Below are 15,194 nucleotides of genomic sequence, written 5' to 3'. Positions count from 1 at the left end.
TGGACTCAGGAGGGCTGAATATAAAATAACTATGGAGAACATTTTTTCTTTTTTATTTGTAAAACAAAAGGATGTAATTCTATTCCATAGTTAAAACCCTATCGTATTTATTCTATAAAAAAAACCTCCCAATAAAATACATTGGAGTTTGTGGATGTAACATGACACATGTACTTTTGTCCTGTCAGAAATATTCAGTAGGACCTACGGCAGATATGTATTAGTGAAACTACCTGTGTATACAATCATTTGTCACAACTGGGCCATAATGCTTCTTCAAAACATTATTAGGGAGACTGAGGATATCAATCAACAGCTTACTCTTTGAAAGCATGCAGCATGTCTCCAGTGTGGTTAAAAAACTGGGGATTAAGGATGGATGACTGGCCATGGGGGACAAAGAAAACCCTGTTGGGCTCTGTGGCCGTGACTGGGAGGGGAAGCTGAGCGGAAATGGACATGGGGATCAGACTAGAACAGAGTGTGACAAGGTAACAAGGTAAACTGATCCAGCCTGCACTCCCTGCAGAAGCCATCAATGAGGGTCTCTATTAAAACAGAAACCCTCTTTGGATATCAGGTTGGAGTGAAAATTCTAGTTGAATAAAATGAACTGCAACCACGCTGCAGTTTTTGTTTTACCACTAAACCAGAAGTACATTGCAAGAGAGCCAGCTGATCACCTCTAACGTGAGCGATGCGTTATCAAACAAAAAAAAGCGGAACTCTGGCTTTTCAGCGTGAACCTGGTGGTTTTCCAGGTCGGGTGACCCATTTGACCCCCTGCTGGACAGAAAGGGAAAATCACTCCCAAATGACACTTGTTACTAAACACCTGAATGAGTTCATTTAACATATAATATAGCACTCCAAAATATTTGCTTGGTCAGTACCAAGAAGAAAGTAGGCAAGCTCTAGAACATCATATCCAATTTCATTTCATTTGGTTGAGTTTGATGGTGTAGGCTGTTCCAACAGGAGAACGATCACAAACACACATCAAAAAAAAAATCAAGATTCTGAAATGGCCTTTCCTGATCTCAACCCATTTGTAAAAATATGGGCTGTGCCTAGAAGACAGATTTTTCACAGGAAACCAACCGATTTGTATGAAATCGACCAATTCTGCCAAATACTACGTCAAACCCGCCAAGGGTGGTTTGTCTAAACCATTGCGGAGTCGTACATTAGAGCATGTATGCATATTTTGGCCCATTTTGGATAAAATCCATGATAAATTCAATCCTATCCACAAAATGATTGTTCAATGTTGCATAAAACATAAATGTCTGAATGGATGATATGAAGGGGTTATTAGTTGAACTTTCAAGATGGGTGAAATTAATGACTGCCACAAATGAAATTCTGTTCAGGGCTCCATACAGCCCTGGACCAGCTCTAGAAGTAATGCAGCATATACAGCAGCTGAAGCGTAAAATAAAATAGCTGTTAAGCAGCTGTATTTAACCCATTAGCACCCGATGATGCATATGGCTATAGTGGTTCCCATTTCCAGAGGATGCCTCAACTCTTAATGGGTTAATACAAAACTCATGTGTGAGGGGGGTTAAGAGAGCCTGTAAGAATAATGGACCAATGAAACCCAGTCAAAAACCTCTGAATGCATTTTACAACAGGATAAAAGTGTAATTGTGGCAAAAATACAACTGCAAGCTACATTTTGCAGGCTTTTATACAGCCACTCGAGTGTGATGATGAAAGGAAGGACAAGCCATCTCTTTTCATCCACCGACCTCTGTTCTGTCTCTGCAAAGCTCCCACAACTGTGAAAAGCAGAATTCGTCAGAGATTAAATGTTTGTTTTTTTGTTAATTTATTTTACTTCTTACAGATGCTTGAGAATAAAAAAAAATCATTGAAATTCTGTAAAATCTTAGTTTTTACACACGAAGACATAAAAAAAACAAAAGGTATTTCGTCATTGTGTTTTTACAAAAATAAACAAATAATGGCATGGGCACATAAGGCAGCTTCAGGTAAGAGGTCTGCAGAAATTAGCCAGGTTTTGAAACAACCCCTCAAAAGGCACTGCACTTTACAGGACAACAAAGGACACGCAGCAGTGAATGAAGTGAAGCTTTCTTGCCAATTAGTGCTGCGAACGATGGGGCTTTCTGTGCTTCACACAAACCAATGTCTTTTCTCCTCTGTCCCCGGTGCTATTGAGAGGGGATACATTAGCCAGGAGGGATGGATGTATGGTGGAGAGGGAGTGGAGCACAGAGTTCGCAGTCATACAGCTCACTTCACGCCTGGTGTTTTAGCCCTCTCTTATGATTTCACTCCCAGTGCTCTCACGCAGCCTGATTTTTACCATGTTGCTTGCTGTTACCCTTTTGAACAGAAAAAAAAATAAAAAAATAAAAATACACAAGAAAAACACCTATTCAGTTTTATCTCGCCTTTGTCTCGTTGGTAATTTCTCATTGAGCAGATTCGAATCTACTTTGGCGTGCGAAAGTATTCATAACTGTTGAACTTTTCCACATTGTTGTCATGTTACATCAAACCTTAAACCCACCATCAAACCTGCACTGGGATTTGCTCTGAGCAGCTAACGCAAAGTTCAGAGTGTAATTCTGAATTCAAGGAAAATGTGTTTTAGAATAATCAAAAATCTGCTAAATGTGGTGTGATTTAATCTCAGAATCTGTGAAGGCCTCAGATGAACATTAGACAGAAAATTGACAGAACAAGTCAGAGATAAAGCTTTGGAGAACATTAAAGCAAGGTTGTGTTCAATAACAATACCCGAAATTAATATGGTCTTATCTCCGCAAGATAATATGAACATCTCATGGAGAAATGTTGAGTCTAACGTCGGAATATTTAAAGAGTTTGATACAACCACAAACCTTGGACATAGCCACGCGCTGAAACCAGGAAGTAAGAATGTGGAGGTTCAACAAAGCCGAGCTACAATACACTGGTTTTCAAAATAAATGCATGGAAATATAGTAAAAATTTAAAGAAAATCCACAGAAAATTAAATATGGATAAATTAAATGAAAGATTTTGGCATTTTTCATGACTACATCCAAAAGATTATTGCCTATGTTTTATTTGGGGGTATCAAATAAAAGGGACTCAATTCAAAAGAAGACCACAATTTGATTTGTGCAAAATTTGAAAACTATAATTTTCATTCCAAGTGACAATTCTGAACCACTTTGTGTTTGTGATTTTGGACCACCTCGCTGCTTAAGTCTTCACAAGCTCTGCAGAGTTGCAGCCGTGCGCTTATAAATCCCGTTCTTGATGCTGTGGATAACAACATCCATCATCGTGCTGTTTCATTAACGCTGTCCCCTGACCTGTTCCACATAATGTTGTAAAAATGTGTCAGGTGCCGGATTATCGGGAGAAATGATGATCAATATCTGAATAGGAGAGTGCTGCGTGCGACACTGCTGGCAGGGGGCTGCCCGAATAACCCTCCGTCCAGCGTTCTGCCGCCTGGCACAAAACTGGAAAAGAAAAAAAAAAACAAATGGACCTGCCCGAGGCAACAGCCATCAATAATAAAATAATGTGTGTGTACGATGATGAATTAGGACCAGACTCCTCAATGCCCCGCTGCAGCACACATACAAGCATTATTAGATGAGTGGATTGATCTCCTGCATTCACATTACTTTGCCTAATCTGCGATTGAGCCGACGGGGGCAGAGCACTGTTTCACTTTAACCGAATTCAGAAACGTTAATAACGTCCAATAATCAAAAGCTATTTATGAAAATACTTACTTTTTTGCGGCATTGATTTGCCTCCATAATGCAGGACAAACACTGATCACTCAGACAGAATGCACTTAGAAAGTGACAAATGTACTTTATACTCAATATCATAGATTTTAGAAGGAGTAAACACATTGTGGAGCAAAACGAAAAAAACATTTTTCCACTTCTACTATAAAGGACATTGAATCGGTGAAAGGGGAAGTCAAAACATGTTGTTGGACTGCAAAAAAAATATTGTAACACTTAAGATCAATTTCAATTCTGACTTAAATGCTTTAACAATGTTGCTAATTTGTCAATCTCTCAGCTTTTGTTGTATTTAACACGGGATATAATTTAAACAATTCAGGGAATTTGAGTTAGTCAAAATGTCTCTAAAGGGATTTAAAAGACGCCCAGTAAACACTTAATCCCTTTTTGAGATCCTTAGCCCACTTTATGTTGTCAGACAGGTTCTAATTATGCGATTTCTTGACTCAGCAGCAATACCACTTAAGGTGGCACCGACGGTTATCAAGTTCAGGGTTTCGGTTATCAGGTTTGTCTCAGAGAGCCAGGTTTGCTTGGATAGCTTTTTCATTTTTTGAATGAAATCCTGATACAAATTCAACTTTACCTATTTACTCAGGTTATCTTTAACTGATGCAAAAAAAAATGTTTAATGATCTAAAATATTTAAGTGTGATAGAAATGGCAAAAAGATGTATATTTATGTTATATTAGACTAATATGTTAATGATTTAGGCTCAAAATTGCAGTTTGTGATATACATGCATATCTACGCATAGATCAATATATGTGTATATATATTTGTATTTATGTATAACCTGAATTACCATTTTTGATTAAGAATTTGTATGTAAACCCCACAAAAATGACATGAATAGCTTTGGTGTAAATGTTCCTGTCTGCCAAATATATCCATAATATCACTTGGTTTTGACCTAATTGCTTAAATGTCGGTGGACGAAGCAAAAAACTAATCAATTAATGATGTTATGAGACATGCTTGAGAGATAAATGCAGACATAATTGCGCCATATTGATCTGGATACGCGGCTCTGTCAGACATCCTTTGAGACACTTGTGTCAACAGCTATGTAACTAAATAACCATAAAGCATTACCGACAAATAAAATTCATAATCTCTATTTTTTATTTTTTTTTCCCCAAAAGAGCAAAACTGCGACACCTACGCTGATAATAGCCAACTTGATGTTGTATTCTTTTGGGGATTTTGCAAGTAAGATCTATTAAAGCAGCTTGAAATGGATACAAGCAGTCAGTTAAATCTTGCCCGCAGTCACTCAGGGGCGCAAGGGAAACCTGAGCCTCAAAGACTGCGGTGCATTAGTTCTGCTAAGCTAACCGTGAATGCTAATTGCAGGAAAGGACAAACTGTAACCCTTGCCCTGTGGCCATGAAGTCATTAAATAACCCAGGGAGCTTCGTTGAAACAGACAGCCTACAAAAGAAAAGTGCAATCTGATTTCTGTCTGAATGGAGAGAACAACCGCTTTTCCAGTCGTCTCTCTTGGGACGTGCCGAATCTACCTGTCGTTAATGGTCAGTGGTTTAAGTTGGAATTTGTTGTGAAATGTGCTGAACTTTTTATTGGACACGTGTTTATGGTTCCATCCCTTGGGGAAGTTCACAACCACACCGGGTAGAATTTGACAGGGAATACCTGGGAATCTTATCAACAATTTGTGGTATAAACTTTGTTTTGCAACACCCTAAACTAAACCAAAGTGTTTCAATAAATGTGTGAAATGGAGCTGGAATGCATATTTTGTGTGCAATTTCATCTTCTGTCTCAATTATTCTAGAAGTTATTAAACAAAACATTTCCAAACATGACCTGATTGACCCATTTCTCATCTTCTTTATACATACATTTATCATTTTGACAGATGACATGTGAGCTCATTTAAGACTTACATCATTGTTTAAAAAAAGTTCATAAGCTATAAAAGTAATTCAAATAAAAAGAAAGAAATAAACTTGTCTGTTGTAGAGATTTCAAAATATAGATATAAGGTTGAGTGGAAGAAAAAAGTTTGGACAAGAAAGGGGGTTAAGCAGCAAAGGTATCTGGGATCACAAGAGTTTTGATGAGTCGTTTTATTGGAAATCAGGGTCACAAACTGAGGATTCACTGACAAAATACAAATAAAAATTCAAATTTATGCTTACCTGATAACTGGGTCTAGATTAACACAAGCAATGCCACAGTTGTAGTTAATGTCCTGGATATTCTTGGTGCATCTTATGAAACGCCCCCAAACTTGACTTTTTCCTTCCACTCAACCATTTAAAATGTACTTGGATGCATCATTTAACACAACCTGTTTTGTTTTTGTTTTTTTAAACACAGAGCTAAGTAGTTTAAGTAGTTACTTGTTGTCACTCTTTGAACTGAATTACTGAAATAAACTTTTCAATGATATAATTTATTAATATCTTTCTCCTTTGTGTTGCTTTTAACAGAGCAGATGGGACAATTCGTCTACGCCATTAACTCCTGCAGTGTTGTTTCAGCATAACGCACATTTCCTGTTCAGAATAAATGACAGAATGCTGCTTATAAAGAACCAAATCTGGGCTTCATAATTCTGGGAAGGTTTGCAGAAACACCCATTCCATACATCCCATTTATCAGTTGATTCATTTCCTTCACAACACCTCAGAGCAAAAAAAAAAAAAATGAAAGCTCGAATCCCAAATACATTTCCCAGCTTCTTGCCACGCTGAGAGATTTGTGATTTACTGCAGTCCAGCTGCCGGGTGAGCGCACCCTTCACTAGTCAACCCGCACTGGCTGCCTGTCGGGGCCCGGACAGAGATGGATGGCTGTTAGTGTGACACCTAGCAGTGGGTTACATGGCCTTGAGCTTTATCGTCTAATTAGGCTCTAATGTAACTACAATGCTCTCGAGAAGATGTTGTCTTGCCCGCCAAGGCTCTTTAAAAGCCTCCCTGGGGCAGCAGGGGACAGCTTGGAGTGAGGTCCTGTGGCAGACCACAGCCATGTCCAAGAGAAAGGGTCAGGTTTCCTGATCTTCTGCTTCGATGTGCTGGAAACAGTATGTCGCTGGTTAAAAAGGGGGTGAGGGGAGGAACAACAGAATTTCCAATTTGGGAATACACAATAGTTTATCATGATTAGATTATATTGATCTTTGTTCTGATCAAAATGAATTTAACATAAATTAAAAAAAAAATGTATCCAGAACTGTAAAAAACTAATCACGTCCGTTGTTAAATCATAAAATACATTTTTGTTCAATTTTACAAGCAAAACCAAAGTTTGGAAGACATATCAAAAATTCATCTAGGAAAGGTTTTTGCTCCCAAAATGAGCATGGCTAATATAAAATATGCTGAAGCCAAATCTGGATCCAATCTTCACAAACTTCTAAAATCTAGTCAAAAATCTATTTATAAAATTACATCCAAGTCCCTTACAAATGGAAAAGTTTGTTTAGGAAAAAAAAAAAATGAAACAAAAGCATTCATTTATAAGGTGAAATCCTATATCACACCTCTCCCTCTAATTATAAATAAATGAATTGTTAGCATTCTGACAAACTGTCTGGAGTAATGAAATTAAAGACAAAATGTTGTCAATAGTTTCCTGACGCGTCACGTGACTTCCCATAACTTACAGCAGCTCATGAAGGATGGTATCATCGCCTTTGTATTAGAAGCCGGTCTTGAGGGATAAGGTGTCTGACTGAAGGTCATCAGTGCCCTCTTGAGTGAACATAAGAGCCCTTTGTGGTCAGGTTAAATGCACCTGACAAGCCACTGCAGCGGAGTCACCCTTTTTAATTGTCATGTAACGGTTTCATGTAGAGCCAAACTGTCTGCAACACTTCAGCTGCTGGAAACCAGAGCTCAGCCACACACTGGTGTGGTTATCTGGACGCCTGCCACATGAGCATGGGAAAAAAAAAGAAAAGAAAATTGGAGGGCTTTTGTAGTAGAATACTGACAATTAATAAAGCAAAATTAAATACCTTGATTGAATTGACAGCACATTGCAAATGTGTTAATACGCCTTAAATTTAATATTGTCAATTTAGGCTTTATACATTCTGCTGGGAATGGAAAACAAACAATGGATTTCGAAATATGTTTATGTGTGGCATGCTTATATATTACATCAGTGTTGCATATCTGGAGGTTTTTGGGGACAACGTTCCTTATAAAATAACTCAAGCTCTGTCAGACAGAACAGAAAGCATCTTTGAACATCAGTTCTGCAGTTTAGCCACAAATTCTTAAATCAATGCAGGTCTGGACTTTGTCTAGGCCACTTCAATACATAAAAAAAAGATTCCAGATTCTCCATCCCAGGTGAAGTAAAACTTCTCTACGTCATGATGCTGCTACCTCCATGCCACGCACAAGGTGACAGACATTATATAAAGGAGATACAGCGAAGGGGCTGAACACGTCTGAATGCACAACACGTTTCAGACAAATCATGAAAACCATGTGTAACCTTAACTCCTCATCAGAATACAAATTTCATGCTGGTCTATCACAAAACTCCAGCAAAAAAAATTATGATTTGTGATTGTAAGACATGAAAGAGCTGCATTAAACCTTAGAAGGTCGCAAATATCCTAAATGCAATCGAAGGCATTTCAAATTGAAGACATGCGCCTTTTAAAATAAAATCTAAATTGCCTTTATTTCCAAAAGCAGGCACAAAATGGACAAACTCCAACAGGTTTGATATGTTCTCCCAAAACGCAACTTCACAATTCAGCAGCAGCCAGAGATGACAGGAAAATAAATAATTCACTTTAACCCCAATAATAAACTCCCCGCCATCCTGCATCTGCCTCAGTGGCTGTAATTACAGTCTAAAATGAAAGCCATTTCATATCAAGCTATAGTCAGATGTCAAAGGCTGGCCTGTTTCAGTCAGAAATGTGCTCAACAATTTTACCACACCAATAATTTCCAGAAAGCAGAAGCAGAAAAAAGCATTTCCATTTCAATGAACCTGTCAAATCTATACAAAAATATATGGACAAATTCATATACGATGCATTAGTTCATTGAAACTTTTAAGTGGATTTAGAAATCTGAACACCATCATTGAGGTCATAAAGATGTTAGAATAATCTCAAGATGCTTCCTTGTTGGCAGATTGTCACCATGTCATGGGAGTCAGTTTAGTGGTTCTCTACCAGTTTGCCAAGTAACAAACAAGAATTTACCTTGGATTACAAAACTGTGATGCTTATCAGCACAGGTCACTGTCTTGGGCAAGTGTAGCCCCCAGCATAACCAGAGAATCCCCACTTTGTCTCGACACATCATCACAAGTAAAACTACTGCTCAGACATTCCTAGCACGTCTCATGTTCTCTCCTGGGATGCGACAAGCGGTGGGGAAAGGATTGAGTTCATACTCAAAGTTTATGAAAAGGTTTTATTTTCATTCATATATCAACTTTACCCATCAATCAGTAATAAAACAAGGAGTAAAGGACAGTAACAACTTTAAACATAGGGAAATAAGCTCAAGAGTTTAAATCAGCTTCGATGAAGAAAATACAAGACGACACAAGAAACAAAGAAATATTTACCATGTAGGTTATAGCAAACATACATCAGAAGTAAAGAGTGATGCAGATAAAGCACAGGAGGCCAACAGAAACCCAGGATGGTGGAGGAGTCCAGTACACTTCAGTTTTAGGTTGACCTGTAAAGAAGAAGAAAAAAAATAGCATTAGAGATCAGAACAGAACACAATTTAGTATCTTTCAAAGAATTTCCAGGCATTCTTGGACTTTAATGTTATGCATTTAGGCATTTATTGTATCATTTATCATTATCATGACTAATTTCTTACAATAAATTAAAATTAATGATTGCAAACTCCAAAAACTGGTTGTATTGATAGAATTGTCATTTTTTTCTGTTTAACCAATTTGTTCCATGAGAGCATCCACAAACATCAATAAATTCAAAAATTGTTATAGGTGATGAAATTGTCGTTTTGAGACCACCATTTACTAATAGCATAAAGTTAACGTCTACTTTATCGTGAAGATGTCAAATGTACTAAACATTCAAGGAATCAAGATTACATTTCACTCAGGGGGGGGGAAATGCAATTATTAGGACATTTGTAGGAAAAATGTATAAACTTACTGGTTCTAGGTGTCAAATATTTCAAAGTCTACTAAGACTTTTTAAGGATCCACATGAACCTCACAACAAGGTCTGATGTTTGTATATGATTGGAAACCCAAATTCAAATAAATTTGCTCATAAATTTAAGTTATGCATCTAAAAAACATGTCACCTATTATAATGATTGCAGATCCCTGGGTTGGATGGTCTCCTATCCTAATGAGTGAATGATCTACTCATGTAGTTCAAAGGGAAAAACATGAGCAATATTATTGCGCACACCAAGTAAGCCATAAAATGACCACAAACACTAAAGATTTTTACTTGTAGAAAATTATACTAAAGGCAGAAACTTTACGATGTGCAAGATGTCAGAAGGACCCACACTGAATGCATAGTTCACACTTCTGAGTGGGACAGTCGTCCAAATGCAACTGGAAGCTTTTAAATATGTAATAATGAATTTGGTTGCATTTTAATCAGGTTTTAACTCATATGATCCTACTGTATATTTACAAGAGTCACAGGTATTCCAAATTGGAAAGCTGAAACTCTCTTCTGTGTCTTTCAGCTGTCGGATATTGAAAAGTGGACAAAGAGATACAGATCGGTGTGTCTGCAGCTGGACATGCTCTCTGCAACCGTAAAGGGTGGGATGGGAGTGGTGTAAATTGCTGCAGTGTGCCTCAATGTGGTAAAAAAAAAAAAAAAAGAAATTTTTAGAAAACTCACTTGGGCTTTGTCTCAGCATCTGTGACCTGACGGATAAAGATGGCGTCCTCTGGGTGGCTGATGTCTCCTTTCTCGTGCATGTAGGACGAGGCAATGGCGAGCATGGTGCCGTCATTGCTGAAAGCCAGGGAAGCAATGCTAGTTGGGTAGCGGTGGAACTGACACAGGCGCTTTTTGTTGAATGGATCCCAGATATTCACAAAGCCGTCTGAGCCACCTGGAGAGAGGAGAGGCTCAAGGTCAACTTCAGAAGTTTTAAACAGTTAGAATAGAGATTAGGTCTTTATTAGCAGATTGTGACAGGTCAGTTACAAAAGGTCAAAAGAAGCTTTTCAAAACAGAATCAGGTAAAAAAAAAAAAATCAATGTAAGGGTTTTTGAGACCATTTTGCTTTAGATATCAGACCTTCATAAAATCTGAAAAAATAAAAGTTTATTTGGTAATTTTGGAGTTTTAGGAATCCATATTGTAATTCCAATGCTTTTACAATTACAGCATACCTAATTAGTGCCACATACCTCAATGCGGTTTGCTTAAACTCTATGTACCTGTAGCAAAGGTGTTGTGAACACTGTGAAAAGAAATGGCATTGACAGGGTAGACGTGTTCAATTCCTTCCTCCTTTAGCCGGTGGCACTTAAAGGCATATTTCTTCTTCTGAACCTCCTGGCTCGGATCCAGGTACTCCACAGCTACTCGGCCTTCGATTGAACTCAACACATAACCCTGAAGCCAAGACGAAAAACAGAACTGAAACTACAATCCAGCTTCATCTCAATAAGAAATATGTATTCATAACATTAGCTTCAGTTGAGAGTAAATGCTTGAAGAAATTTGATACAGACTGGAGCCTTTATTTGTCTTGCACAAAGTGTACCTGTTTGTTGGGGAAGGCTCTGATGCAACGCGTCTGATACTTGAGACTGGATTCTCTTCTCTGCTGTACATAACCCATATTCCGCAAATCCCACACCAACACCCGTCTTCCTGCTGTGCCAACGATCAGCCTGTCTCCGGCCACAGAGAGGGTGTAAACCTTCACAAATGACAGCGGGTTTAAAACCAGAGAAATGTTAAAGGGAATAAATCTAAACAGTCCCCTTTAATGTGCTTTGCTACCTTGTCAGGCTGAGTGAAGGTGCCAGCGTTGCAGGGCGTCCGCGGGTCCCACAGTCGTACTGATCTATCCCAGCTACCCGTTACCATGACGTTAACCTCTGGGCAATACTCCACACAACGAATGGGGGCATCATGTGTTCCAACTATTGTATCTGTTCAAAGAATAAAAGCAAACAAATTTAATACTTGGTAATGAAAAAGACACGAAGAAACCATCAGGTGAATAAATTCAACCAAATTTACAATTGTCCAATTTGTAATCAGAGGCTCAATTGTCTGAAATCAGTATCAGCAGGTCAGAGCTTTACAACATGCATCAAAGCAGTACAGATTTTATGCTTATAAGGTTTAACTTAAAGGATGAAAAAGGCACACCTTGGTCTGTGTTCAAATCATGAGTCTTTAACTGGGAATCTAAACCTCCACTCCAAGAATGCGTTGGGTCCTGCAAGCAAAACCTGACATTATCCTCTTGCATCACACTCAGTAAATAAGGCCACAGCGTTAAGTCAAAGGCAAATCAACGTACATAAAAAGCACAATCAAGAACAGGAGCTGTGTGTTGGTACTTCATCCTCATTGTGTTTCCTCCCACATCGTAGAGGCGGACTGTGCAGTCCCATGAGGAAACCAAGAGGAACTGAGCAGTGCTGGGGCTGAACTTCACAGCAGAGATGCTGTCTTCTGGACCTTGGTTTAGCTTGTATTCGTTACAGCCCGTCATCTGTGGAAGAGGAGGATAAGGCATAAATATCAGAAAGTCAACAGCTGATTAGAATAATTTGGGATGTTGATTAAAACAGTTTATAATAATCAGATCAATGTAACTAACAGAAATATTAAAAATCACAATCTCTTCCAAAGCTTTCTTTAGCAAAGTCTTGATATTAACCCCTTTAGCAATCTTATGCATTATTACAGCCAGATGGAGTATGGAGCAAGATTTAAATCAAAACAACAGAGCAAAAAGCTTTGCAAGGTAGAAGAAGGTAAAAATATTAGACTTACATATTTTGTACAGCTTACTATGAATCTGGGGCAGATATTTTTACACTTAAGCAAGTCGGAAAAACAAAGCCAGGGGAGGTAATAAACATGGATGGACTGATAAACAGATGAACTGATGAAGGACGATTAGATGGATGGATAAACATACTAACAAAACCTTTAGGTTATGACATAGGCAGTAAATGAAGTATGTAAGCGTTGAAACCCTGTGTTCCACTCAGGGACATTAAAAGAGTTTCACGAATAGATTTACATAATGCTGACTTAATGACAACAATAATTTCTAGAACGTCTAAATTGCGTTCTAGAAAATTAAACTCAAAGTGTAAAGTTCAGAAAATGGACAAGAAAGTCTGGTCAAAATCAACAACAAGCTGCAGTTTATTCGTGGAATCAATGGTAAAAGCCAATGACTTTCCAAATCTCTAAAGAACTAATATTTACGGCATAAATATGACATAGACACAAGCTTTAACATACGTCAAACTTTTGGACACGTTTCTGGGCCATTTGTTTTTCACTTAGCTGGAGTTAAAGTCATAACTGTTCTTATACAGCTAGCTCCAGTAATTACACCGAGCCCAGTTCAGCTAGCGCTAGCAAGTGGCTACAAACATTCGTGTTAGCTTTTTCACTTTACTTACCGCTTCAGTTTCGTGTTGCACAAGCGCGACTGGGTAATATGTCTTGCAGGACTAAGTATTACTACTTAGAACGAAATAAAATTTGAAATATACTCGTAGAAAGTGCTAGAAAGCGAGGCGGACGCGTGTAGCTAGTTCGCTTGCTAGCACAAGGAACAATATCAACACACTGATTGGTTGACTTTAGGGTTCAAATTGGCGCCTGCAACATTATTGGTTGGCTTTAAAACTACGTCTATTTCCGTAGAAGCCACACAAATCACGTGACATGGGTCTCCAATTTTTTTTTTTTCTTACTAATCTGCTTTGCGATTATTGTAAAATTAAAAGCAGTTATTGATTATAAAACAAAACCAAGATGGATATCGGTATCTAGGTACCAAAACTCTGGTGAGTAGTGAATATTAGGTTAGGCACTATATCTTTACCCATAAAAAGTATTCACATTTTTCATGAAGCCTGCATTTTGTCAATGCAATATTCATTCTATTAACTGGTATGCTTTGGTAGCAGATCTTGCATAGATTAGAATGTATCCTGGTTTAGTCAAGCATCGCTCTCATTCATGAGGAAAATTATAAGCAGGAGTGCAGTCTCTCATAATAATGTGCTTATAAATGTTATGAATGTCGTTAAAAAACTGTCATACTATCCCATTTGGGTTTTTTGTTTAGAAGACAGAACTCTAAAAGTCGAAAAGTCAGTGGGATTTACCATTTGCTGTAGAGCTACAGTTAATGCAGGCAATGATCAGTATATTCCTCTCTGTGCTTTAAAACAGCAAAGGAGCATGTTCACAAGCAGAAGTGTCACTGCTTCAGTGAGATTCAAATCGACAGCTCAACTGGCTTCCTTTTGCCACTTGCATTGAATGCGAGATGAAACAACTCATGAACTTGAATGGTCTTGTAAAGACCTAACTGTCATGACTTTGTCACTTTGGTCATCAAAGTATTGTAGTCTAGCAGTCCCTACACAAAGCAGGACTGGTGGTTGTTCCATGATGGTAGAATAACTAGAACACGGACGTTCCTGTCTGCCTTCAAGAAACTCTTGATGGCCCAGTTCTTCAAGGCCTACCACTTACCCTGTTCTCTGGCCCTTTTATCTTTTATTCTGCACCAGATTTATACACTGTCATCTCTGACATACCCAGAAGTGGTTTATTGTTGAATTCAACCAAATTATGTCTGCAACGTTATTTTAAATTCTACAGCATGTTTTCAATGCCATACCAGAACCTGCACAAGACATAGGTGAACTGAGCAACTGCTTAGGACCCCCACACTTCCAGAGCCTCCAATGAATGCTTAAATCTGAACACAGTCCATAGATCCAGAATTTTGACATTTGTTGATAAAACAAAATGAAATTGAAAGACAAAAAAGTTTAAGTTCAACCCAATTTTTGAATTATACTTACTCAACTGGATTCTAGGTTTTTTTTTCTTTCTTTTTTTTCATAATTTTGCTTCTCTAACGGTAAAAAAAAAAGAAGAATTGGTTTGTAACTGGTGCTTGGAATGTTATAAAAATAGTTTTAAACTTTTTTTTTAAATCTAACCTGACAAAGTATCATGTAATAATTTTCCCTATAACAACCTTATAGGTACGAGAACAATTTCTCTGGTATCAAATTTGACCTCAACATCAGTGGTATTTCTAAACAAGGTAAAGCTAAATGTAATCTTACATTCCCGGAACATCCTCAGCAAGTCTACCGGCATTTCTGAACCTTTACAACCTTTCTGACATCGATATATTCATTTAAA

General features: G+C 38.0%; 1 protein-coding gene across 2 annotated transcripts; it reads right to left on the bottom strand.

The window, feature by feature from the left end:
* Nucleotides 1-9,198: 9,198 nt before the first annotated feature.
* bub3 (BUB3 mitotic checkpoint protein) lies at nucleotides 9,199-13,619 on the bottom strand. Of its 2 annotated transcripts, XM_014994798.2 has the most exons (8): nucleotides 13,424-13,617; nucleotides 12,301-12,495; nucleotides 12,147-12,216; nucleotides 11,772-11,923; nucleotides 11,530-11,688; nucleotides 11,201-11,378; nucleotides 10,652-10,868; nucleotides 9,199-9,485 (listed from the first exon to the last, which is right to left on the bottom strand). In XM_014994798.2, the coding sequence occupies exons 2-8, from the start codon at nucleotides 12,493-12,495 to the stop codon at nucleotides 9,476-9,478; spliced, it is 981 nt and encodes a 326-aa protein (XP_014850284.1). In that variant the 5' UTR covers nucleotides 13,424-13,617; the 3' UTR covers nucleotides 9,199-9,475. The 2 variants fall into 2 exon arrangements, with proteins under 2 accessions (XP_014850284.1, XP_014850285.1); XM_014994799.2 differs by lacking the exon at nucleotides 9,199-9,485 and having other exon boundaries at nucleotides 10,648-10,868; nucleotides 13,424-13,619.
* Nucleotides 13,620-15,194: the final 1,575 nt, after the last annotated feature.

Source organism: Poecilia mexicana, unplaced genomic scaffold (assembly GCF_051168715.1).
Source record: "Poecilia mexicana isolate PSO_F unplaced genomic scaffold, ASM5116871v1 scaffold_19, whole genome shotgun sequence".
In the NCBI taxonomy this organism is placed as follows: Eukaryota; Metazoa; Chordata; class Actinopteri; order Cyprinodontiformes; family Poeciliidae; genus Poecilia; species Poecilia mexicana.
This window is presented reverse-complemented; position numbering and strand designations above follow the sequence as displayed.

What these genes read in the sequence shown, in the direction of transcription:
- bub3 (XM_014994798.2), bottom strand. Translation starts at nt 12,495, where the DNA reads ATGACGGGCTGTAACGAATACAAGCTAAACCAAGGTCCAGAAGACAGC. An exon ending in TTCTTGATTGTGCTTTTTAT is followed by an intron (nt 12,217 to 12,300) that starts GTACGTTGATTT and finishes TTTTGCTTGCAG; the next exon opens with GACCCAACGCATTCTTGGAG. An exon ending in TGATTTGAACACAGACCAAG is followed by an intron (nt 11,924 to 12,146) that starts GTGTGCCTTTTT and finishes TTCTTTGAACAG; the next exon opens with ATACAATAGTTGGAACACAT.